The 27489-nt window shown below is 40.2% G+C and overlaps 1 protein-coding gene across 5 annotated transcripts in view; it reads left to right on the forward strand.

The window, feature by feature from the left end:
- The window catches only part of SAMD12 (sterile alpha motif domain containing 12), a 172683-nt gene that overhangs the window by 38117 nt on the left and 107077 nt on the right, over positions 1 to 27489 (forward strand). For 4 of the 5 annotated variants that reach the window (XR_012833731.1, XM_075743441.1, XM_075743445.1 and 1 more), the window contains exon 3: positions 7597 to 7726. Coding sequence is in view for 4 of the 5 variants with exons in the window: in XM_075743441.1 (XP_075599556.1) it covers positions 7597 to 7726 (130 nt within the window). In the remaining variant the exon portion in view is untranslated. The remainder of the gene's footprint in view (positions 1 to 7596; positions 7727 to 27489) is intronic. The other variant, XM_075743442.1, reaches the window with a different exon arrangement.

The raw sequence follows: 27489 nt of genomic DNA on the forward strand, positions 1-27489 counted from the left end.
GGCCTGTCTGTCCCAGTTGCGGCTTTCAGGATTTTTGATAGCAATTAGAATGATGTCAGGCAAGCTTCTTGACAATGCTGAGGAGTGCTCTGTCTTCTCCTTTCTCATCCTGATACTTCAGTTCTTCACAGTTTGCTGATAGTGCCACTGCCATTTATATCAAGACCGGCATCTGCCAGTCATGATTCTCGCTTTCAGAGTGCAATATCTCATTGAAAAAGAGTACTCTCATGGGAAATGTGTCACCCTTATTTATCCTTGCATGTTTTTTTGATACTCTCTTTATCCCCATCAGAATAATGCTCAGTGATATTTGTTGGACAACTTTATCATTCCCTGTTGATGGTTACACTTGTGACAGCCTTAAGAGGGAGTTAACTCCCTCTAACAACTTCTTACTTTCCAGATCAGCCTCATTATTTTTCGTAATTTGTTTTCTTTTCCCCTTTTTGCAGCATGTTTGTAGTACACCTACTGGTGTGGTACTGGTACAGAAGGTACTGGATTGGGTCAAACCTGGTGTTGCTTGAAAAGCCAGGTAAAACCTCCTTCTTGTTGGTTGGCCTTTGAACAAGTGGTGGTGCTACACTGGTTTTGGGACCCTGGGGTAGAAGTTTCTGCTTGTGCAGAGCTGGCTTTAAGCACTGCCAGAGCAGTCTCTTGGTAGGGACAGCACTTTGCAGCAGTTCGCTGGAGGCAGCAAAAAGCAAGCAGTGGCTGACTTGGCCCTCAAGGTTGTGAAAAGGTGAAGAGACTCTGTGAGTGAGTGAGTGAGTGAGATGGGAGGCTGTGGACCACTGCTGCTAATATAGGAGGGAGGCCCTCATAGAAGTGCCATTTGTTCCTCTCCTTTTCCTCCAGAAAGTGGGAGGATAGGAGTAGCAAATCTACAGGACCTTTTCCACTTCTGCAACTTCCATGGCTTCCCTGCCAGTCTCCAGCCTTTCCCCTACCAGGTCTTTCCTGGAGAGGGCTGACCCAGCCCTGTTCACCTTTTGCTCAGAGCCCTGAGCTGGTGCTGCTCAGATGTCCTCATCTCCCTCTTTATCTCTGTTCTCTTCTCTTTCCCCCATGATGTCAGGGGACAGGCCCCATCTGTTCAGTAGCTGGATCGAGGGGACAGTGGTCTCTCTGCGGGTCCAGTTTGTCCCTCTTTGGATGTCAGGTGTGTTTAAACTAACTCGGAGTCAGTGAGGACGTCGTTCTCCTGGGGCCTCGGGTGCCTTGTCTGGACTTCATTTGTGCTGTGAGAGACAGCGAGCTGCCTGCACTGAGTTGCTTCTCTTAAAAACCCCAATATATTTTGAGAATGTGGATTTAGGTGAACCAGAATGTATTGTAGCTCTGTGTAGATCCTTCTGCTGACCAGTGGTGGGAAATAACTCCCTCTTGTGTGTACTTGTAACTGATCTTGTCTTTCGTGGAATCCCGTGTGTGGACCCTGATGTCAGGTAGCATGGTGTGGCCATGTGCCAGTGGACCGGACCAGGGAAGGAGGGACTGCGTGTAGGACAACATGCATGGGAGTGGTTGGGAAGGGCTGAGACGTGGGCTGGGTGCTGTGTCCGGCACTGTGCGGTGAGCATTGGGCTGTGTTAATAGGTGTGAGCGCCCTGAGAGCTGCACAGCCTCCAAGTCTTGCGCATGGCATCATTATATGACTCTGCCATGCTCAGAGGGTCATAGGTTAGGCCAAGCAGTTGCATTTTGCATCTTGCCATGTGGAGCGAGTAAGATTGGGGCTGCAAATGTGAGAGGCAAGCGTGCACCTCAGGGAATGCAAGATGCTAGCTGACCATGCTTCCAGCACAATTTGGGAGTCTTGGTAGGTCTCCCAAGTCTCTACAATTTTCATTGAAAGTGGACGTTGTGTGTTGATCAGTCATAGGTGTATGACTTGCACGACAGCTGCTGTAGTTAGTGTCTCTGTTTTAATCCTTCCTGGGTGGCATTAGCATTTGTGTTGTGGCTAAGCCAAAGCTGGTGCAAAGTTGGCCTTAAAAGTATGCTTTAAACTAAATTGCAGTGATTTTTTTAAAAAATATATTTTATTTGCCATACTGATTTTTTTTTTCACAGTAACTTAAGTAATAAATTAGAGTGTGACTGTTTGAATTTCTGATCCAATTAAAGTTTTAAAGATTCAATGTTTTATCAGTGTAAAAGAGAAGATGTCTTACAGTATTTTCCTTGTTTTGTTTTTTATTTAAATAAACACATTTCCTTTAGTTTGTCGTTTTCATCTTCTTAGTATTAAAATTCTCAATAACACAGATGGGAACCCCACACAATGGAGGTTTCAGTGGTTTTATGGGGTGTCTGCTTATTACTGTAATTTTCTTTGCTGGAAAAATCTGTAAGTATGAATATCTGACTATCTGAGAGAGTGTATTTCTAAACCAAAATGTGTCCTTTCTATGTTCTTCAATATTTTAAGATACCATATAAAAACACATTCACAAGCCTGGCTCACTACTTCTGTTCTTCCCAGAACTGAAACTGGCTTTTATGTTAGTCATTATTTCTGAATTCTATATAGGCAGTTTAATGTTGGATAAGTAATTTGGAAAAGATTCTTATTTTCTCAGTTTTAGAAATATAACCCAAGCATCTTTTAAAAAAATCATGCTTTTGAAATTCTTGCTGGACATTGCTGCTCCTGCTGCTTCTTGTTATAAACATTGAAGATGATGCTGTTAGTCTTGATTCCAGAGCAGCCTGAAAGATTTGACAATAATTTAGATCGCTTTTGGAGCTGTGTAGTTTAAGTTCTCTGCTATATGTGTCTATACCAGATACACATAAAATTTTATTTTTCTAATTTTTAAATATATCATTGGCCTTTAATGGTTTGTTTGCAGAAGACATCACGCTTTGCTTCAACAAATATTTCCTTCTCAGCTTCATGTGTGAAGTGATCCCATTTCTTTCCTCCCAGTCTCTCTATCTGATCACAGGCATATCAGTGGTTTTCTGACACATTTTAATGTTTCTGCCTCAGCTGATTCCACATTATTCTAGGAGTGACAGCCACCCATTTCTCTCATGAGGTGGCAGTGACCTTATTGCTTCTTTCCTTTACTCTTCCCATACCTCCTCTCATAGCTATCAGCCCCCTTTTCTCTCAAACTGCCTAACTGGGTTAACATAAAGGTTCAACAGTGAGCAGCTGTACTCCATGTCTACTCCGTGTGAAGATTTCTTTGTGTCTGAAACACAGCTGGCAGAGCTCCACACTGCTGGTCTAATAAATGATGGTGCTTCTCCTTGCAGTCTTGCCTTGCTTCTGTCCTTTGACCAACACAGCTATAGCAAAATTGGTCCTACTTTGTCTTTTTCTAGTTAAACTGTAAACTCCAGAGCAGAGTCTCTCGTGATGTGTGTTGGAGCAGAATCTGCCTTAATGCTTTGAGCAGCACCTCTTTTATCTGTCTGTTTCACAGAAACTTTTTTTTAGGCAAAAACCGTAGGGTCTGACTTTGGCTAAATTCGAATGTAAATATGCATTGACTTTGCTTCTATGTCAGGATCAGTATGTTGGCAAATTGGATGTTACAAATGGTATCAGCAGCCTTCTTCCTGCAGCCCTGTTTGACTGAGGACCTGAATTTTGTAAGCTGAGCAGATTTGCAAATGCACCAAATGTTTGGGTTGGAGAAGCTCTTTTAAATTACTTGGATCATAGTATGTAAAGTAGCTTTAATAATGAGATTGAATCCTCCGTCACTCAAAAATACAGAAGCCTTTCTTTCTTTTCTGGAGTAAAAGACAATAAATAAAGACAAAGAAATTCTGGTGAATAAATTGACCTTCAAAATTGGCAGGCTTGGTAAACTGCAGCTGGAAGGCTGAAGAGATAACTTGTACGTCTTTGCTTAGAAAGAGCAGGGCTTGGTTGCTAATGCTGTTCTGAACACTGAAACACACTCTCTAGTAGTGCGCAGGCTGTAAGTTTGATTTGTTTGTTTATTTGAGTTGGTGAGTTTAAGTCCTGTCTTCTCTGCACCATGGAACAAAGAGAGCATGAAATTGTGCCACACATTAAATAAGCTTTTTTTTTTTTTCTTTTTGGGAGTCATTTTTATAGTTTGAGATACACATAGCAAAAACTGGGGTTATGCAGTTTAGAAGAGTTTGATACAAAATCCTGAAGAAACAGGTTTTCCTTCAAATATACAAGAAAAGATGAGAATACTGAAGACTTTTATTCTCATTAGATCTATATCTGGCCCATGAGTTGGCCTAGCGTTTGGCATGATTAAAACTATTAAAGTGTTGCCAGAAAAAGGTGATCTTAGGATGAGTTTATGTCAGAAAAATGAAAGGGAAGGTGGAACTAAAGATTTTTTTTTTTTAAATACATTATTTTATTTTAATCAGCTTGGGCTTATTGTTTGACTGAGCTGATAAACAGAAATAAAGTAAAACATATGTTTTCCACCTAAGTACTTTATATATAGTTAGTGGCAGGGGACTCGTTTATGGTAAGGATAATTTTCCTGGGTTTACTGGGAAATTTTTTAGCATAAGATCTAGCTTTAGAGCAGGGAAGAAACTAAAAAATGGATTTTGTGGGAGGAGAAGCATATTATTTTAATAGCCTTTCATTTAGAGCATCTGGTTGGAAAATATTTTGGGTATGATGTTCCAAAAATGAAAGCGACAACAATATACTTTTTATAACCGTTGCTTTAAAACCCCTGTATTCCTTTAACTCATCAAATCCTTAGGAATTAGAAAATTAAACATAGCACTTGATGGTGTCAAAGAAAAAATATCCTCTTTGGACTGCATTTATAAGTTTAAGTCAAACATGTCTCAATCCTAATTCTGAACATTGGACAGTAAAAAATCAGCATGTATGCTTGCTGTTCAGTGATCTGTCGATTGCACAGCATAATGGCTACATTTGAAACCATCTTTCAGTTCTAGAGGCACAGAGGGAAATGTTAAATTTGTACTGTAATTGCTGATAAACTTGTTCTTCAGATATTTAACGTGATGGTGCTTTTAAGAGGAGAATAATTGCTGAACTGAAAAGAGCAACCTCTTAGTTAAAACAAACACTGGCACTAGTTGTGTGCTTTCAGCTAGGAATAAATAGCTTGTAAATCTATAGCTAACTATGTATATTTGTATACAAATATTTGTAATTTAAGTATTTTTATGATGTACAAGAAAAGCCATAAACAATTTATTTTTCAAGGGCTGACAGACTTTCCTCTAGTCTTCAAAAATTCCAATGCTCAAGAATTATCTTTAAATTTAAGCAGTAACTCATGTAAAGAGACACGTTGAAGTCTTGACCCTATTGTTCAGGGATTTCTATGGCATCAGAGAGACTGTTTGTATTATATGGCTATTTTTACGTGGTTTTTTCTTTGATGTATTTGTGAAAGACATGCATTTATATATGCATGTACTAAAAATCAGTTAACTGATACCATAATATCGGGCTCTTCGTTGAAATTCAGTTTCTTCTTTGACTCAAATGGCAGTAACAAGTAGGCTAGAGAAGTTCAAAGAGGAGCCTTTGATCTTCCTAGTTGCATGAGGAACAGTTACAGGCACTTGCTCTCCCTCCAGACATTACGCCTTCTCCAGACCTATGCGTGTCCAGAGCAGGTTTCTGTATGCGCAGAAGACTCACATGATTCTCAGAAAGGACAGCAGTAGAGCAAGCACTGCCCTGGTCATGGTGCACCATCAACACCTCTGGAAGTTTCTTTTTTTTTGTGGACACCAAGTCTGTCAGATAGGCTTCTTCCTGCTGCAGGTTGATGGGTGGCAGCGAAAGATGAGAATCAATTATTTGGGGTGGTTTTGTGTGTTATTGTGGTATCTCTAAATGCTGATGGTGCCTATTTGTGTGTTTGAAACAGGTTTCATGTTTTTGGCGCGTGTATTTTTGTTCAGATTTTGTTCATTGTATTGTATATTCAACTATAGTTTTCCTGCTGTTTATTTAACTTCTACCCAGGCAATGAAAAAGAGATAGGGGAAAACTGGACATGAGAAATTCAAGACATATTTGCCTGTTGGAATTTTAGCTCTGCCATATTCCCTGGCCCTAGCTTAATATCTTTGCATGATGTACTTTATGGATTTAATAGGACATGCAAAGCACTAGCTTAAAACTACTTTGGTCCTTTGGGCTTCTAGTAACGAAAAATTTCAAAGCAACTTTGAAAAGGTCTGTCTGACAAAGTACATTTGCATAAATGCTGGGATAAACCCTGGCTGGCAATATCGAGGGAATCCACCGTGAGTCCTAATGGAGAAGGATGGTTGAGATGACATTCCCTTTCACCTCAAATTTGTGGAAAAAAACTTCTCTTGAACCTTTTACACCACCAAGGAGCTGGAGGACAGGTGTTCTGCATACACAGCACAGGAACAAAGATACTTTGATTTTATTCCATAGACTTAGTTCTTTGACAAAATCATGAAGTAAATGGATACATTGGTGTTCACACCCACTTACATCAGCAATGACCAATGTTAAACATTTATTGTTGGCAATAACCGCCCATCTATTTAAGATTTTCTTAGTCTCCTGGGCAGACTGTGTTGCAAAAAAAAAAAAAAAAAGGATTAAGTCACTTTGAATATATATTTTTTTTGTTGTTGTTGTTATTATTTTGCCTACTTTGACAAGAGGATTTAAATCCCTGCAGTTCAGGTCGTCTAGAATTCGCTTTTTTATATGGTTAAAAAAAGTGTATGTGCAAAGGTGAATTGTTTGATTAAATTAAATGGGACTTTTTACATATGATAATGCCATTGATGTAATTTATGAATTTATTATGTATAAACTTAATCTATTTGTTCAGATAAACTATTATAAAACTGAATTTTCATGAAAGTATTGAACAGTGGTCTTTTTATTTATTTATAAAGATGCACCTGTTTTAAGCAGGAGTCCTACTTATTTCACATAATGGTAATTGTAGGAGGGTTAAAAGTAAAAAGGAAGCAGGAAAACTAAAACTGCTTGGAAGTATCCCCCAAACTAGGAATGATGTCAGCTGAAATGCTCAGTATGAACCGATATCGCCAGCTCTACCTCTGTTGGTGTGTAGTCTCCTTTTCCGAGGCAGAACCTGTCTTTAAGCTTGTTTGCACTAAAGGGCTTTGTTGCAAAATCTCTTCTAATTGTAGTTGAGGAATGTGGCTGGCCTGAGGATACTCCTGGTCTTCCATGGTTATATTCAAACTGGGACACAAACATACAGCCCTCTTGTGAAGTTGAAGGCTTCAAAGGCTGCAACTCTTGCCCTTCGGGTGCAGTCAGTTCGTCACTCTTTAAACTGTTATTCAAGTAAGACATGGTGCAATATGTTTCTGTGATGCAAGGAATATGTATGCAATGCAAAATAATGTTAAAGAACCTTTCACTGTGTGGGATTCCTGCGTGATGTGTTTGAATAGCTGGGTTTTGTGTAACGTGCTGGTGATTATAGCGTATCTGCCAGTCAGAGCAGCTCCTATCTTGCATTTATTACTTAAATATCATATATAGATGTCACAGATTAATATTTCTGAAACTTGTGTGTGGACTAAACATCATGTCTGTTCTTCATTCTGTGTTTCTAGTCCGGGACTGTAAAGCTGACCAAGCCTGTGGCGTTATGGACCCAGCAGGATGTCTGCAAATGGCTGAAGAAACATTGCCCTAATCAGTATCAAATCTACAGTGAGTCATTCAAACAGCATGACATAACTGGTAAAGTATGCACTATCAGAAATATTTTACATGTGGCAAATTGTTTTACTTTGTTGTTAGTAGATCGTGACTGTGCACGGAGAGCTTTTTTTTTGATCGTATGACTAAAGAGTTGCAAGGTTTAGAGCAGGGTGAATATACCAGCTTTCATAGGATGTGGTAAGTGATTTCCCCCTATCCCTAACAGATAAATTTCAGATTATTCAGGGTTAATATAATGACGAAATTAGTCTGTATGTGGGTAAGGGCCATACCCTGTTCATTCTAAATAAATAAACCATTCCCCCCCAAACATTAAGAAATGTCCTATGAGGAAAAATGTAAATGAGATTTATTTTTTTTTTAATTGAGGTATTTCACCTTGAGTTCATATTCTTTTTTGCCCTTTAAAAAAAAAAAATTAAAAAAAAATTAAACTTAGTGCTTAATATGTAGGATGGGAAGCTAGCCCAACTGAGCCCCTCCCTAGAGCTGAAGCAGGATCAATACTGCAAGTTCATTTCTGACAGATGTTTGTCTAACTTTGTTCTGGAACAGTTGCAATGGAGGAAAATTTTACATCACTCTAGTCCAGTATTTTATGGTCCTTAAAGTTGGTATTTTCCTAGTATCAATCTAAACTATTGTTTCCAGCCAATGAAATTGATTTCTGTCCCAAGTGTAGCTCGAGTACAAAAAATCGTTCTTTCTTGCAGTCTTTCCTTTATTGGATAGGGAGCTTCCCACTTGCACATACTTTCCTTGTCTAGTCTAAAAAATACTTGTTTGTTCTATCATGGTTTGTCCCTGAAATACCCGCAGGACCTTCAAAACTTGGTGTCTTGTCTTAGAAGAATATATTACAGAGCGTCATTGTATTTTATTTTCCTGTTTACTTTAAAAGTTGATATTGATTTTGTTGATCTGCTTGACTTATTAACTCCTATTCAGTTTGCTGTCGTGGTATTTTAGCTGACCACTTTGAATTAACATCAGTTTAGCAGAGTAACAGTATTAATATAAATACAGATGTAACTTTGGAGTTAAATAGCATTTTTACTCATATGCCAGGCAGTAATTAATCTGTAAAAAATTTAACGTGGAACACTAATTTGTTCTCTGAAGTGGTGGTATACAAAACTGGGAATTGACATTCGGCCATTTAATATCAAGCAGAGATTTGAGTTTCACATACAAATCTCAGTCTTAACAATAATGTATTGTTAACTAATGCATGTTTTAATCAGTGTCTGTTTGTATACGTCTACTTGTGGTGTTTCAAATTTTCCATTGATTCCTGTTGCTATTCTCTCCTTTCTGATAATATATGAATGATTGCAAACATGGCAAACTAAAAAACCAATATTTGTTTACTGTGTAGCCATGAATACGCATACAAACATGTGAGAGGTGGTTTGTACTGGTTTGGTAAGTAAGTGTTGAGTTTTAGCACATAACTGTTGTGCCCGTTTCCTCTAAGTCATCATCTGTTGAATGCAGTCCATAGGAATGTAGTCTGTGTCTCCACCCATGTGTACAGAGCTGACTGCATCCAGAGCGCTACCAGAAAAAAATTAAGCTATTTTTTAATTTTTTCTAGTACTGTTTTACTATCATATTGTCTCTTTTTAGAATTAAGGCACTGTGAGATGAAGTTGAAAGGAATAAAAAGTTGTTTTCATTTCAACATAAACATAGATGGAAATCTTCTAGTTTCATTGCAGATGTTCAAACCCTCAAACTTTATAGAAATCTATGAAAAAGAACAATCAAGATCAATCTTGCTTACTTTACACAAAAGAAGTATGAGAAAAATATTAGTACTAGTGTCAGAAAGTAAGTCTGCAGTAAAGAAAATAACTTCAATTCAGTAACTACCAAAGAAAAGAAGAAAGGCGATCAATGTTTATACGTATTTTATAAAAGTATATTGTGATAATATTATGAGTGAAATCAATAACTCTGGAGGATATTTCCAGTGCTGTTGGTCCCTGTGACTCCAATTATTTGAAATCTAATAAGGGGATAGAACAGTGGATTTGTGGCTCAAAAAAAAGTAGAGCATGAAAGGAGCATGGAAACTTAATGTGAAGATTAAGCCAAGGTAGTGTAACTGTTTCCAGATATGGCTACAGAAAAATGATGTGATTGTTGAAAATTTATCAGGATTTAAAGTGACTTTACAGGCTGCTTTGATATGGAAAAATATGATGGAAAAGAGCTTGAAGAAAGTGACATGGAAAAAGATATTTAAACTTTATTTGAAGATAAAATCTAAGGTATGGTCATAAGCCAGGAAAATAGTCTTGGGCAAACATATCTAGCAGTTATTAACCATCGATGTTGAAAAGTGTGGCATTTTACTTGGGACTATTAGTTGCTGATTACGATTTATTGAGTTTTGGGGAAAAATGCAACCCAAAATGTCCTTTCCTTTGTGAAGATTTTATTCCTTTTTACTACTCCTGACAAAAAGCAGCTGCAGATGAAAAAAAAGATGCTTCATCTAGTGTTTTACCTAGTAAGAAAAAAGATCTTCATATTAAGAGTGATCTTGAGGATGCCATGGGACAGAGTGTACTCTCATCAGATTTGCAGCTGACACCAAATTGGGGGTAACAGTTAATAGACTCAAGAGTTGTGTAGGGGACCTAGGCATAAGGACCAGACACAGGCTGAGGAATGCGTCAACAGGAACCTTAGGAAATTCAGCAAGGACAAATGCAAAGTTCTGCGGCTGGGAAGGCCGAGCACCTTGCACCCCATTCAGCCTGGGCTGGCCCGCTGGGGAGTGGCTTTGGTGAACAGGACCTGTGGTCCTGATAGTCAGGAAGATGAAATGAACCATTGTTGTGCCTTGGCAGCAAAGAATGCTAACAGAATCGTGGGCAGTATTAACAGGAACATAACGAGCTGATCAAGGATAGTCATTATTCCCCTTCACTTTGCACTTTTTAGACTCCAATTCTTGGATCTCCAGTGCTGGAACTAGCAGCAGTCCCCAGTCTGTAGAAGGATGTTATCAAAAAGATAGAGCCAGACCCTTCACAGTGATGTAAGAGAGACACCAGACTTGATTGAAACAAGAGGCTGACCATAAGGAGAAACTTCTTCCTCATGAAGACAGCTGGTCAGTGGAACAGGTTGCTCAAAGAGGTTGTGCAGTCTCTGCCCTAGGAAGGTTTCAAGCCCCAGCTAGATAAAACCTTTAGAAACCTGATCTGATCTCATATCTGACCCTGCTTTGAGCAGGAGATTGGGCTAGAAATCTGCTGTGGTCCCTTCCAACCTGAATTCTTCTGTGGTCCTATGCTTTGAGTACTTACTGATGACCTCAGAACCAGTGAATTGCATTTTGCAGCCAGTTAGGGAGAATTAAGTATGGAAAGGTCTAATAAGAAATTGGGAGACTCTTTTTTATATAAAAATCCTCGAGTTCAAGAAGTGGAGCATTTGGTTAAGTTGACTTATTGAGCAACAGGTCAGAGGTTATTTTCATGGTGTTGGACCCAGAACCAAAAGAATTTGAAGGACTAATACTGAGTGAGATCTAAGGGCACCCAATAGGAATTAGCAGTGGTGGGAAAAATAAGACAATAAAAAAGGGGGGAACAAAGATGACTGTGGGCTGTACAACCAAGAAAGTAATAAGATGGTAGGGCCATGTCACTGGAGGCTCTACAACTGCTGTTGGCGTTTACACCAATGTGAGGGGACATAGAAAGTTGGTCTGACTGGCCAGCTGTTTACACTCATTCTGTACCAGTGTAATCCAGGGGGCAAACCTGAGAAACGGACCTTGCTTTCAGTGTGCATTTGTGACTTTGAATTTGCTGGGCAGCAATACTTTTAAATGACTAGGGAGTTCTTGAGAGATGAGTTGTTCTTTGACAGTCTTATCCTGTGCCATTGAAACAACTGAAGATTTTTGCAATGTCTCAGCATTAACAGGAGCAAGACTGGGCATAGAATGACTAAGGAATACCCATTTGGGGGAAAACAGTCCGTTGACAAAGTAATAAAGAAGATGTCTAAGTAACTGCTTATTGATGTGTGATTTGCTGAAAGAAAGGAAGGAAGGATAGAAACCCTGCTTCACCTCTTGTTTTTATGCCATGTTCCCCAGTGTGCTAATGCATGTCTTCAGAGCATGAGGTTTTAATGCTATGATCATTAAACAAACCTCATTCTGTCAAAGTAATACCCAAGAGGTACCTTGGTCCAAGTGAAGGAATTTGATAGGAGGTACTTGAAAGAACTCAAGCCTTTTTAAATTAAACTTTTAAGGAGGAAAGGAACAGGACTCAAGAAAACCTCTTTTTAGTTTTAGAAGGGACCAGAACTTATGAATATTCATTAAATACCAAATGGCACCTTGGAAAATGAAATATGAACTGCTACTGAAAACCTGCTGCAAATAGCCTTAAAATTTGGCTAATTCTATAACCTCTAAAGATGCTTGCATTAAATCAGCTATATTGATATACTTTTATGAAATTCATATAAAATCTTGCTTTTAAAATATGAGTTGATTTTTTTTTTTACTTTAATAATATCTTTGCAAATGTTAGGGGTTTATCATATCAGCTGAAATGCTCAAGTTATTTAGCATGTTGGTGAAGGGATGGTCTCATGGGTTAAGATACTACACTGGAATTTGGAGAAATCTTGGCTCCGTTTCAGGTTACTCTGGTATTCTTAGGAAGCACACTGAACCATCAGGGTCTACTCTCCCCATACAGAGAAAGGGCTTCTTTTTCTTATCAAAGTGTTGCCAGATAGCTTTCTGATTTCCAGAACATATAGTTTAATTATGCTCTTTGTTTCACGGAACTCAGCTGATTTTTGTGCTGCAACCAATGCAGTGACTTGGGGATGAAAGGTGTGCAGTGGAGCGCGGGACACCTGGGTTTCATTCCTACCTCTGGGGCAGGAAGGGTGACCAAAACCAGGTGGCTTTATTCACCATATTGTGACCTCCTGAGCATGTTCATCCTCCTTGTGTATGTTTTGGCATCTGTACAACGAAGATAAAGATACCAGTGTAGTAAATGTGTTGTGATACGTGTATAAAAGATGTTGTTTGCGCCAGCCGAGTCTTCCTGTTTACAGGCCTGTTTCGTTTGGAACAACTTCTGCTCGTTTCCTGATCCCTCCCTTGGCAAGTGATTCCAACGTTATTGTCCTTCATCCTTCCATTATTGATGAGTATCACATTGTCCCAAAATATCTCTCATGCCAGTGCCACAGCATACCTAATGTGAGGCCTGATGCAAGCAGCAAAATGAGGTCTTCTGTAAGGTGACCTCAGTAGGTGTTCACCCTGATGCTTCCTCGTCTGTGTTGCCTGACACTTGACCCTCCAGAGTCTTCTCACAAATTCTACTGTAGTTCCAGTGCCGAAGACTACACAAACTGGCACCTTTTCTTAGCTTATTTTATTGGACATTGTTTTATTGTTCCTTATAAACTGGTCACAACCTACCCTTAGGTTATTATTGGTAGAGGACTGTTTTTGTGATCAGATGTAGGACTGCTACCAACTGAAGAAGGTCCTGGGTCAGGGCAAGGTGTTGTAGGAAGTACTTTACCCTCCTTTAAAGCATTATTAAAGTTTTTCTTACCACATTTTTCTCTGGTCCCAAACCTGTAGCAAGTTCTGAGCATTCCACAGCACTGTCATATATCTCAGAAAGAATCTAGTTTATTCATAGGAGAAGAAAATAGATTTTTAGTAGAAATAAAAAGAACCTTCACCGTGTCCAAATGGAGGGTATTTCTGATGAAATACTAGTTATCTTCCTTGTTTTGCGTGTGACAGTGCTCTTCAGCACAATAGATCTCTCCTCCCAGGCAGTGTTCATCTGATAGTGGTGATGTAGACACAACTTCCATCTCCAGCCATCTCTGTGAAGCCCTTCCCTTGGTGCAAAGCTTAAGCCAGCCTTACCCATGGTCCTTATTTATGCCACTTCTCCCTGCTCTTTCTGTGAGGTCTTAAGAGCAATGTTGGTTGGTGGGCTGTCAGATCAATCCTGACTACATCCATCTGCGGTTTAAAAAATAAAATAAAATCACTGCTTCACCCTGGAGAGAGCTTTTATTTTGCTGTCTGGATAAGGTCAGACTTATTTGCAGCATTCTTTGTGAAGCTGTGATGCTCATGTTGGAAAATGTGAGGGACTAAAGAGTTTTCCTGTTTCATACTTGGCTGCTCTCAAATTTTTAACATGTGGAACACATCAAAGAGTGACAGGCGTTGGGGTAAGGCTCCTGTTTGCATAATATGTGGCAACTGTTCTTTTTGCATGGAAAATAATTTCAGAAATATATTAATGTAACCCTGTGTTTATATAGCATAGAATTGAAAGAAGTTGGATGAGCCAAATAGTTGGAAAGTGGAAATCTTTTTTTCATTATTCAACTTCTTACTGATAAAGAAAATTTTGCATGAAAGTGGTCTTCTCTCATGTCTCAGCAATGGTTCCTGGGTCTGGCTTTTCAGTTAGATTATAGCTTGTGCAATATATAGTGAACTCCCACAACAGGAGGCAAAACTGTAATGGCTCATGAAAGATCTGGTATGACCAGGAAGGCTCATCTGTGGTTGAGAAGGGGACAATGAGGCACTTGAGCACTTCATGGAAGTTGTAATTTAAGTACTACCATAGTTATTTTCTGATAAATTGGCTTTTCTGTGAAAAATAATCTGTGGCATATTATGGCAGAAAGTCATCTTTTTGGAGGGTTTGGTGGTGGTTTTTTTTAAATATAGATCAGGTGAATGAATGTTTTCTAACTAGCTGCCATGACAAAGTCTTCATTGCTAAACCAAGTTGCTGCTTGTGCATAGGAGAACTAGGCCCTATATGTGTAAGGAGAAATCGAGTCAATTAGTCATGGAGTTATCTTCTCATCTGTGCGCAGACCAGTGGGGAGTGCCTAATGCCATTATTTGTTACATAAAATCCTGCGTGGAAGAAGTGATATTATCTGTTCTGGTTAATAGGAAAGGGAACTTGCTGAAGGGCGACTGTGGCATTTTTGGCCTTACTTGCCAATGACACATTGATGTTATTGCTTCTATATCTACTTAATTCAGAATGAACAGTTTCCACGCTCCTTCTCTGTTACCAGCTGTGAGATTGCTGTGCAAGCAGCTGATGAATGTTTTTACACCGTTTTCTGTCTTAGTGGGTATTTCTTGGGTCTGGTTGCTTTTCCTTGGTGTGCTCTCTCCACTTGTAACTACCTGGGAAGATCTCTCATGATTTCAATAAACAATTGCTCTACAGCATACTCAGAAGTGAATTGCACTCTAGCTGCCTCTTTTTCTTTACTCTGTTGCTATATAAGAATTCAGTAAGAGCCACAGTAGCCAGATTTGCTGTGGCTTGTACTCCTACCTGATGTATAACACAGAATCCAAACCATCTTTGAACTGAAAAGTATAATTCTTACCCTTTAGCTTCAGATTTGAAATTCCCTGTCAGCTTAGATAAGTTCTTCTGTACCCTTAAAGTGTGAGTATTTAGGTGACAGGAGAAAAAGGTATATTGCTCTTCATTTGAAGCAGTGTTTACTTGCTCCTCAGTACTTACTCCTGAAGTGCTGTCAGATGTTGGAGAATTAATGTTTCATAATTACATGCAATGATAATTGGATTATTAATTCCCTCTAACACAAGCTTTTTTTTTTTTTTCCATTTTTAATTTAATCTTGTTCTATTTATTTTAGTCAACTTTTACTAACTGGAGATCATATCATCTTTTACCCTTCTCTTTGAAAAAAATCTTTGTTGTACAGTCTTTGTAAACTTGATCCACTGTATTCTCTACAAAACACTGATTCACATCAGTATTGTGTAAAACTCACCCCCAGAACCTCTCACTGTGGCAGCCAGTTTCAAAATCAATTTCTGTTTCTTACTCAGAGGGGAGCTAAAAATGTGAATTAGGGTAAGATATGGAAAACTGTATCAAATGTCTTAGCAGAGCCTATTTCAGGAATTCTCAAACCATATTGTAAAGCTTTGTGATATTTCCTAGTTTGCTGATAAGGCTGCGCAGTGTGTCTGCAAGAAGAACTGAGCACTGATTGTGATCCGCTGACAGAGCCAAAAAGCGTAGGAGCTACTGATTTAGCCTTTGGGCGCTTACCCTGTCTGTCTCAGGTGACTCAGACATCCAACTTAAGTGGGATTCATAAGACCAAGGGTAAGAGAGTAAATTGCTGAAGGAATCAATGGAGGGGCAAGGGATGCCTCCGAAGGGGTGAATTTAGTGGACTTAATATAGCTAAGAGAAGATGTTATGAAAACACTCCTTTTATGTTCATCCTGTTTCCTCTGTCCACCTTCTTTTATTTTGCAGCCCTTCACAATGTTCTTGACGAAGTATGCTTTTTATCAGCTATTTTTTCTGTAGCTGCTTTACAGGGGTATTGATTATTTTATTAATAATTCTAACATTTTGCCAGGTAGTGAAGCTCTACCCTCTCATTTTATTTCTTAGGAAGTTCTTTTTCTACAGGTTTTTGGAACCGTCATCAACTGGTAGTGATTACAGTATTACTTTACCATGTTCCTTGATCGATCACTAGGCTGTATGATCCCGTTATCTAGAAGCTAGGCACGGTGAAGCACTGTTGTTACTTGGAGACCTCCAAGGAACAGCTTGAAGCCAGAGGATGTAGCATTGTGCCATGGTTTAACCCCAGCCAGCAATTAAGCATCGCACAGCTGTTTGCTCATTCCCCCCACAGGGGGATGGGGAGGAGAATCGGAAGAGTGAAATTCGTGGGTTGAGATAAAGACAGTTTAATAGGACAGAAAAGGAAAATTATAATAATACTAATGATAAAAGAATATACAAAACAAGTGATGCACAGCACATTTGCTCACCACCCGCTAATCGATGCCCAGCTAGTTCCTGAGCTGCGGTGCCTCCCGGCCAGCTGTCCCCCTAGGTTATGTACTGAGCATGACGTCCCATGGTATGGAATATCCCTTTGGCCAGTCTGGGTCAGCTGTCCTAGCCGTGACTCCTCCTGGCTTCTTGTGCACCTCCTCGCTGGCAAAGCAGGGGAAGCTGAAAAGTCCTTGGCTTAGTATGAACATTACTTAGGGACAACCAAAACATCAATGTGTTATCAACATTATTCTCATCCTAAATCCAAAACATGAATGAAAATTTAATTCCATCCCAGCCAAAACCAGGACACATTAACCCTGATGGCACTTTTTCATTTCCTTTTTTTTTTTATTTCCCCACTTGATTAATACTGATGAACTACTTCACTATGGTGCATAACAGCCTGGAGTCTTTCCGCTCAAAGGATGGGGTCCTTAGTTTAGAACTGGTCGTTGAATATTCAGCCTTCCTATGAATTGTGTTGATTCCAAGTATTGTGTCCTGACCAAAGTCTCATTAAGCTGTAGTTCTGTGTTGCTTTTTAAAAACTTCTGCTGTATCTGTTGAGTCTAGAAGTTATTTTTTCAGCTTGGTTAAACTGCTGGTTTGTACTGCTAGGCTCTCATTTCCCACCAAGTCAGGCTTTCCTGCAGCACTTCGGAATGGGAACCAGAACTTCTGGTGGGAACCAGGACAAAAATGAGAGATATTGGAGGATCTCCTTTCAGATTACTTGTGCTGTTGTCTGGGAAGGAGTATTTGTTGTCTTTGCTGTGCAGACACAAAGTCAATTTTATGGCTCAGTTGTAGGTAAGGAAAAGTTAGATGGGGCAAACTTCATTGATTAAGTGGAGGGGTTGTTAGAGGACCTTACAATTCTTCACTTTGAAAAAGTGAATTAATTTGCTGCTTAGTGGGTGTGTGTTTGTGATACCAGTGAGCAGCTAGAGCTGGTTCTTTTTATTTCGGCTTGTTACTTGCCAGCATGTGCTATTCATGATATGGGGATTTAGTCTTAGTGTAATCTTATAATTATTTGGCAGTGTTCCCCAGTCTAATAACAACGCAGAAGGAAGCTCTCCTGAAATCCGAACCTGGAGGAAGCCACGGCTGAGAGCTTGACTTCTGTTTTATGACACAAACGAGCGAGTGCATATTTAATCTCTCTCATCTGATCGGTCTGCAATTTGCTGTGTTCCTTCTCTCACCTCCAACTCTCACCACTGTCTAATCCCCTGTGACTCTTCTCAAGCCAGATGCCCTCTGCAGATGATGCTGTAATTCCAGCTTCTCTGCTGTCTCTATATTTTATATATATAGGTAGCCAATGAGCCCACTCTTGCACCAGATCTCTGACAAATGGATTAACTCATATCCGAAATTTTGCCCTCTGTGGTGGCTCCATGTTCTCAGCTGCTTTCTGCCTTCTCTGCCCCGGACCTGTTGCAGGACTCTTGGCATTGAAGGAGAGCTGGGCTCGCCCTGTGCAGCGCCTGCACCCCGAGTTCCCCCGCTGTCGCTGAGCAAAGGCAAACAACCCCCGGCAGTCTTCAGTACTTCCCAGGTGTCTCCGCCTTGGTGTTTAGAAAGAATTGGAAACGCAGGTGGGAAAAGTCCGGGGTTTGGGGTGGGTTTTTTTCCCCCTTTTTCCTCTCGGGAAGGCAGAGGGGAGCTGGGCAGGGCTGGCGGTGCGGTTCCGCTCGGCTCCTCGCGGGGGAGCCGGCACACAGGCTAAGGCCGGCCGCCGGGCTCGGCTGCGGCTGCTCGGCACCGCGCTCGCTGTACCGGGCTGGGAACCTCCTTCCAGTCTGAACCGAAATTGGAGCACCCCTGTAAGTTACTACAGGAGGTTTTGTCCCAACAGAGTACCAGCGTTTGTGTAATCGGTGACGACTGCGCTCAGGAGGGTGTAAGAAGCCTGTCCTTACCCCTAGCTTTTCGTCTCTTCTAATTAGCTTGTCAGTTCCTAATTTTTTCATGTCCCTCTTTGAAAATGATTATGGTTTTGAAAACATCAGCCCAGCCAGCTGAGCCTTTTCAGAGAGCAAAGAGGCTGGAGGAAGAAGCACTTCTCTCTTCCCTACCTCCCCATATTATAATAAAAATGAAATCCAAAGCTGTTTTTTTTTTTTTTTGAACCACTCAAGTGCTAAAACAGCTGGCCTCTGAAAGTCAAGATTTGCCAAGGGAATAGCCTTCAGTAAAAAAGAATTGCCTCCCAGTGCTCCAGTGAAAATTATTGTTTGATTTGATATAGTTAATTGAACATGTTGAAAGTCTGACAGGGTCCAGTCCAGTGCACTTGACACAGCTTTATCCTTGTTATCGTAGAATGCACAGCGGAGGGAGGTCACAAATATCTGGCTCTTTTAGCAAAGATAGAAGGACCCAGCTCCAGCATTTTCCTCTGAATTCAGTGGAAGGAGCTCTTGGAACAAAAAAAAAAAAAAAAAAAAGCTGGATTCTGTCCAAGCCCTTGCTGCATTCAGGAATTGATTTTTAGCCCTTCACCCAACAAGGATCTGCACACCCTGTGAAGTGTTTATCTGATTCCTCAGATCCTAGTGGTGATCAGCGCTTAACTGGTGCAGGAGAAGGCTTTCTGTCCTGTGTGCAGCCACAAGAATTGCTTGGTACTTAAAAAGAGGAATCCGCTGTGAGAAACTTGCATCTTTTAATTGATTTTGTTATCTGTGAACAGAAACCCTACGCTTATAAATGTGAGCCTAGACACACAAAAAAGTAGGATCTTAATAAACCATTTTGGTCTGAAACATGGACACGTAGATTAATCCATGAACCTTCTTAACAAGGTGCAGTGAAGGCATGACTCCCTTAAAGAATCCCAACAAAATACAGTCTTCCCTCCCCTGAGGTTTCATTAACCTTACTGAGCCCCAAGTACTTACCAGAGGCAAACTCTGTTATACAGCAATCACCATTAAGTGGTTAACCTCAGATAAAACTTGGGGGACTCCTGTTCTAATGGCTTATTATTAACTGCAGCTACTCTCTAACATAATCCAGTATGTGAATGCATACATTTGAGGGCTGTGTTGCTGCTGACAATCAGGTGCTCTGTCCTTACTGAACTTCAGTGGCTGCTATTACAGTCTGCTGTGGATTTTAGCCTTTCAGGACTACATTGCTGCATATTTACAGCAGAAGCAGGGTTAAAAGATGAAAAAACCCTGAAGAAACGCAAATAAAAAACCCCAAAAGAAACCCAAACCCCCTGTCAGAACATGAGCTGTCCCATGCAAGTCTTCAGAACCTCAGGAGCCTGCAGTCCATCAGGCTGTGCAGACCTTGTCCTGTTCCCCAATAGCTCTGCTTGAAGCACAGCGGAATTCCTGCCCACCAGGTTGGTAAGAGAAGCCTCCAAGCTCCACAAACAAAATTGTTGCTTCTTAATAGCTGACTAAAACGACCAAATGCTCCCCCAAGGGGGATCTGAGGTTTTGTTCTGTTTTCTGAAATGCCGAACAATGATACCCTTGAGGACATGTGTATCTTTTGTCAGTGTGCCATGTATTTGAGACAAGCCGTCAGTGTAATCCCAGTCCTGTCAACTGTACTGACAGGGCACCTGCATTGCACAGGCCCTGGTGACATTGTGCTGTGATTAGAGAGAGGTCTTACAGAGGTGTTTGATCCCCCAAACAAGTTTACGTGTATGAATCCCAGTCACTTTCGCTGCAGGTTCTGTTGAGTGCAGTGAAATGCATAATTGAGATTATTTCCCTGTTCGCAGGTCGAAATCACTGAATCCTGGAGTTATTTAGGTTGGAAGGGTCCTTTTGAGATCATCTGCTCCAATCCCTCTGCTCAAGCAGGGTCAGCTAGGACAGATTGTCCAGCACCATGTCTAGTTGGGTTTTGAATCTCAGCACAGATGTTCTATTTAGTCAAGGTTTTCCTTGACTATAATTTTGAAGGTACACATTTTTAATGTTTGTTTTGCATAGATTATGTAGATTTTGTCTTGCAGTACCTGTTCTTGATCTAAATATAACAGCTCAGAACCTGAAGATGGATTAATAAGGTTACTCAAAAACCAGTGCCAAATATGGAATAATCCCAAATGGCCTATAAGGAAATGTTTGTAACGTGTGCTAATTTTTTTGTTGCTGTTGTTAAGCATAAACATTGTCTGGAGAAATGCCAGGAATGTGACAAGCTGTTATGAGCATATCAAATCTAGGAAGTACTGCAATCCAACCCGCTGTCAAGCACTAGTTAAATTGCAACACTAAATTGCTTGTGTCCATTGGTTTATGGATGTTATACGCATGTAGATAAAGCTTGTCATATACTGGCTTATCAAAAACAAACAAAAGACAGCTTGATTATGATGAATGTCACCTGTAACTGTTATCCTAAGCTAATCTACTTCTGAATTTGCTGTTCACAGATATGTACAGTCCTTTTTTATGTGACACTAAGCCATATTCAGGCCCATATCATAGTGACTCATTCCAAGTCCATCTCACGGAGAAAGCTTCTTTCTTTTAAAAAATGATGGTGTGGGATTTTTTTTCATTTTATTGCACTCAACACTAGGAGCTACAGACCTGTTAGCCTCTTGCCAATTCTGCCAAAATAATGGAACAGCTAATTTGGGTTTCTGTCAACAAAGAATTGCATTGTATAGTTAATACCAGTCATCTTGATGCCCAGCCTGTCAAACTAACCTGGGACTTTTTTCTTTCTTTTTTCTTTTCCGTTGGCAAAGGGACAAGTTTAGTAGTTAACAGCTACCCTGTGGAACACTATCTTTTTTTGCCCCCAAAGCACACAGCTTAGGATCACATGACTTCTTAATTAAACACGTGCCTTTTAATCCTGTATGCTGCGTGCTGGAGTCAGGCTGGTTCATTGACAGATGCCCGAACGCAGTAGGGAGACACTAATGAAAAGGGCCTTTATTGGTGTCTCCTGGTTTAGCTGGTTGTGCAGCATCGTTCAGACTTTCTGTGTTGGTTGCCTAAGTGTTGCGGTTGATGTGGTAGCAAACGGCAGGGCAGGGTAATGGTACAAGCATGGTATAAATAATCTAACTGAATGGTTCTGACAAAATTTGTTTTGTTGGAGCCAGATGTAGTGCAATGCATGAGAAATCACTTCATCCTGCAGAATCCTCTTCTCCCTTGGAAAGAAGGCTGTCAAAGAAGAAAATGAGTTGGGAGTTACTGTAGGTAGCCACATTACCTGAACTCTAAACGCAAAGCTAATGGGACTAATGTAATCTCTTGTTATAAGAGTTGTATTGAATAGCAGGGACTGTTGTAACGTACATAGGTCAGGTCGCTTGAGTCTCCTACTAGACTAGGATACTGTGTCCGGTTGTGATGTTTTAATTCTGAGAATAGTGTAGAAGTAGATGGAAGGTGGAGTCCAGCCTTTTCCCAAGCCTGGAAGATGAGCCTTGTGTTGTCTTGTTACAGGAGATGAAGCTGCTGAAAGGAAGGTTGATAGGTGACCTGATAACTGGGTATAGGGACTTAGCAGGACAACAGCATGCGTTCAAAAGCTGAAATTGGAAGCTGGACTGATTCAGTAATCAGAAAATGAATCCTGGCTTTGCAGGTCATTCAGCAGTGGAAATGCTTACTAGGAAAAAGGGTAGACGCTGACAGAATCGAGTTTTTAAAAGGTGAAACATGAGCGGAAAAATACATGGTAAGCATGTGTACAGGCAGTGTACTGGCTGCGTGGTCACAGTGGTCCTTTAGCAGAAATATCTGCAATCTCTAGATTCTGGTATACTCTACAACCCCATTGTGTGAATTTGGGTAGGGGGTAATTCGTATTTGCGGTTTTGTTTTTCTACTTCTAAAGAGTCTAGGCCTTTAGAAGCAAAGGCCCCTGGGAAGCTCAAATGAGCCTTGAACTAGGCACCCCACATAGTGGGAGAAACTATTTAGCACAACTACGGATAAAATAATCAGCCAGTTACCCAGCTGTTCTTCCGTCTTCAAGCTGGATGTGAGCAGTCCTGCATGCTACTAGATGTAGTCCCGTTGTGAACATCACATTTGGGGTAAGTACTTGTACTTAGGAAACGACATGGTAAAACCAGTTAGTAATTTATGTGTAATGTGTATTTTCCCGACAGTTCTCCTAGGGTTTGAATCTATTATATTTTCCTGTGTTTGACCAAAGAGCATGTTAGGCTAGATTCATGTAATACAGAAAGTCTAACTCTGAGATTTAAAGTTCTCCTCTGTCTTCTTTTAGAATTGCCGTGCGACTTAAATATTGCAAATGTACCAAGCGTGACATATGCAAAGATGACGTCTGTACACAATCTATTACATGTTTCTCATGAGTACAGTGGGATGCTGATACATGCTCACATACCTGCCATTCCTTTAATTTTCTTCTTAGGCATCATTTCTGTACAAGATTCCCCACATAGCCTGTTATCCGTGTCTATTTACACATTCTTTCTAGATCAGATAAACATTTGTTGCTGAAGCTGCATGTGATGCTCTGTTGCTGGGTCAGGTACCAGAACCTACAGCCTGGTAGGAGCCTCTGGCTTCTAGAGCTATTGCCTGGGAGTTGCTGTAAAAAGCACTGTAGGGCAGATATATAATTTTTATGTCATACTATGCATTTCCTTACATTTGCAACATCAGAAGTGGCTCTTGTGCTGGCATAAAAATGATAATGAAAATAACTATTTGAAGACCATATATTCCGAAGGCTTAACACTTCAAGTATGTTTTCTGACTCAGGAATGCGTGGCCATCAACTGATGTAACCTGGATCAGATCAATAGAAGGATTTTAACTGTGGAGCTGTCTTTGGCCTCCATACGCTACATAAAGTAGTGCCATAAGGTTTCCTGATCTAATGCTGCGTTGCTGGGATGGGATTTAGAGCTGCAAAGGGCAGACATCAAATCAGTCTAAAGGAAAGCAGAGTTCACACTGGCTGTGTTTGTCCCATTTTTAGGCAAGAGTGTATTCTACTTGTGCAAATGCTATTGCTTCTTTTTTTCCCTGTGCTTATGACTTCTTTGGGTTTAAATAGGTTACCTAATTTCAGGGTTTGGGATTTTGCAAAAGCTCTTGAGGGATTCAGATTGTGAAGTTCAGGTGTTCTTGAGTGTTCGTTCAGAAAAGTAATTCAAGGACTGTAGGCTTCCAGGAGATTTTATCTTGGTGCATGAGTTTTCTTTAACAAAAGGAGAAACAGTTACCTACTCAGGTCGAAAGAACACATTGGCCATAGAACTGTACAAGATGTTTTTTGACAAGGCTAAATCTTAAACTACTGCGTGAATGGTTCAAGGAGAAACACTGACACTGGAGCATCTGAGTCTAATTTCCTGCACCTTTAATATTGCTTTCATAATTTGTAGATCTGCCCTGCTGCAGCATGATACAGCTTTGCCTGAGCACAACTCTCAGGCTAGATGAAGGATGGCGTGGAGTATTCATGAGCAGTCCTCTCTCTAGGCCGTGAGTGAGGCAGTCTTATGAGGGAATGGTCTGTGATACTGCAGTGGAGAAATACGTATTTCAATGCATATGCATCCGCAAACTGCAGCTTTAACTCGCGGTGTTGAACTGCATTGATTCCCACGTTGCTCATAACTACAGCTGAATTCAGTGGAGCTGTCCCTGACTGCTTACGGCGATTACAGATGTCTGTGATGGTTTCTAATGTTCTTCAGGGACCAGTCACTGGAGGACAATGAGGGCTTCATTTTGCCAATGAGGTTCACAGCAAGTGGCAGACAGTAGAGGAAGTCTTGAGAGTCTTCTGTTTCAGCTACTGATGAATGCCCATTCAAAGACCGCAAATTCAGGCTCTGTTTTGGTCATATCTAACTGGGACCTTCCATCATTTTCTTGTCCTAGTTGTAGTCTTTCTAAATTTTTTTTCTTCTGTTTTCGGATTTTTGGTCCTTCCGTTGAACAATCATCTTTTCCAGTAGTGGGAACCTTTAGAAGTAGAGGAGGGACAGTTTTCTTCTCTCATTGTCTCTGGCTCCAGGAAGGCACTACCTGGCTTGGATGACTCTGCCCTTTAGCTTGAGGTTGCAGCATGCACAGTCTCTTGAAATGACTTTTTGAGTGGGTCTGTTGAGTGATTGTAGACTGAAATGCTTTAAAGATTCTACCATGAACAAATTTAGGTTGATCTTCATGAAGACAGCATGTTGGCACAAAGACTTACACTCAAGTTGTGCTTTCCAACTAGAAATTGTGGGGGGTTTTTCCTTCCTCCCAACAGTTACTTAATTCTTTTAACTGAACTGCAAGTATTTTCCCTGACCTTGTATTGAAAACCATTGAAATTTTGGCAACAACAATTAAGCCTACCAAAAATCAGTCTGATGCAAAATAACTGACATAGAAATTTTCAGCTTCAGTGGTTGTGGTTCAGCAACACTTGATGATTATGAAAGGTGTCAAGCAGCTATAATCATAGTCATCAACACCTGTGCTGTATGTGTGTACCAAAACATGTATTTGGTCTCCTTTGTTAGGAATATACGCAATGCCTAATTGTTCTGAGTCTCTCTAGTGGCTGCATTGCACATTTCTCTGTGTAAAAGGAATGTCTGTTTAGAGGGGCTGCTGCTATTCTGTGAATCGAGTTTATGGAAGCTTTCATTTTCTTCTCTTATTGCTTTATTTAAAAATGAATTTCAAACTAGAACTACACTATCACTCCTTCTATAGAAAATAATTATCAATGAGTTTAATTTCTTACAAACTGCATGTTGCATATGCAGTTTCCATGTGTTGTAAGAATTTTCATGGATTCTCAAACCTCAGTACACATAGTTTTCAAGTATGTTCTATAAGCACCTTTAAAGCAGTGAAGTAGCTGTGGTTATGAGTGTGCTACATCAGGCCAAAGATGCGTCTACCCTAGAATCCTCCCTTTGTCCAAAAGTAGTGCTTAGGGAGGACTGTGAGTACAGGACAAGCATATTTCCTCCTAATACCCTCCTGCCTTCCAACAGGTTGTTGTTCGCAGTCTTCCACAAGGTAGAGTAACTCATGGGTTTGAGCAGCCCCTATATGAAGACCTAGCCCAAGTCCCTGTGGTCATATGTATGAGTAAAGAAGGACAGAGGTAAGAGTGCTTGTGCAACCTGAAGCTGACATTTCCTGATTTCTGAGATCTGAGCAGTGCAGCTTTAATACTGACTTTTCATGTGCTCAGCGATGGTGTTGTGATTAGTACTAGAAGAGATGAACATTTTAAGATGCAAGGGAGTAATAGGGTATTTAAAAAACCCCACAAAACACACACAAAAAACACCAGGCTGAAGAAGTAGAAAACTGTGTGCCTCTTGAGCTTGTAGTTTTTACTGATACTTAGTTAATATTTTAGTTAAAAAATTGATTCTCTGGGTTATTTGGTGGCACAAATACTTTTCTGTCCAGAAAATGCAACCTAAATGAGCACAATATATACCCATGTGAGTCTGTTTCCATTTTTGTACATGATCCAGACTTGTGGTGTTTGAATCATAGAACAATGGGAAGGTTTGGGTTGGAAGGGACTTTTAAGGGGTCTGCTCAGAGCCCCATCCAACCTGACCTTGAATGTTTCCAGGAATGGGGCATCTACCACCTCTCTGGGCAACCTGTATCAGTGTTTCATTACCCTCATCGTAAAAAAGTCTTCCTTTTATATCTAATGTAAATCTACCCTCTTTTAGTTTAAAACCATTACCCCTTGTCCTTATCGCATCAGGCCCTGCTAAAAAGTTTGACCTCATCTGTCTTGTAAGGCCCCTTTAAGTACCAAAGGGCCACAATAAGGTCTCCCCAGAGCCTTCTCTTCTCCAGACTGAATAACCCTAGCTTGAGATATTTCTGTCAACACTGGTGGAAATCTGCTTTGAAAAACTTGCAGTATTTACTTTCAGATCCCTACTGTTGCAATGCAGTTCTGACCTTCAGAGACACCACTTCTGAAGAACTCTCAGAGCCTTTTTATTTTGTTGAATTTGGTGAATGATGCCTGGCTTTCATTTCCCTGACAGACTGTTTATTTTCACCAGGTGTGCTTCAGGACTGACTCTTTGTTTGTTTTTCCCCTTTATTAGAGAGCTAGTTAGTTGTCAGTAAAATAACAATTACACTGTCTGAGCATTTATTACCTGTTCTGGAATGCCAGATGTCAGAATACAACTTACAGGAAAAGATGGAAACTTCGTCTCTTCTTAGTCATAGTAGTCTCAAAAATTTAAGGCAAAGTAGAATATGGTTTTTTTACTTCCCATCTGAGTGAATCTTTCAGTAGTAAGCAAGTATTTGCATACTCTTTATGTAAGCAAGCTCTAGCTAAACAGCATCCACTAAATCTTGTACAGTCTATTGCTGACTTGCAAAAATTGCAGAGAACTGTTACACCAATATGATCATCCATCTGGCAGAAAAAAACCCACTGTAAACTGCAATGCCGTTAACACTTTTGTATGGCAAAAGCTCTGATGTGCTGGATCCATTCTGTACCTCAATGAATTACCGAGAGTAAAAGAATAGTACAAACAATCGTAGTCTGAAACATTCACTTGTACAAACCTGCAATTATAATTGGTAGTGAGAGACTGTGGGAAGCAGTATCTTTTGATATTATCTCTCAAAAAATATATCAAAATTATTAAACAGCTTTCCCAAAGAATTTGAGGACTTGCTACTTCAAGACTGATACGTGAGTTTAAAAAAAAATATGCAGCTTGCTGTTTTTTCAATACTGCCTTTCTCTGAGTGCAGAAAAGTGAGGGTGCCAAATTTGACCTTGGACCAGAATCAGAATCATCGCTGGAGTATTGAACTTTTTTTATGTAAACCACAGTGATCAGTCATGTAATTGTCCTCTGCAGGAGGTTAC

Source organism: Balearica regulorum, chromosome 2, assembly GCF_011004875.1.
Source record: "Balearica regulorum gibbericeps isolate bBalReg1 chromosome 2, bBalReg1.pri, whole genome shotgun sequence".
Lineage (NCBI taxonomy): Eukaryota > Metazoa > Chordata > Aves > Gruiformes > Gruidae > Balearica > Balearica regulorum.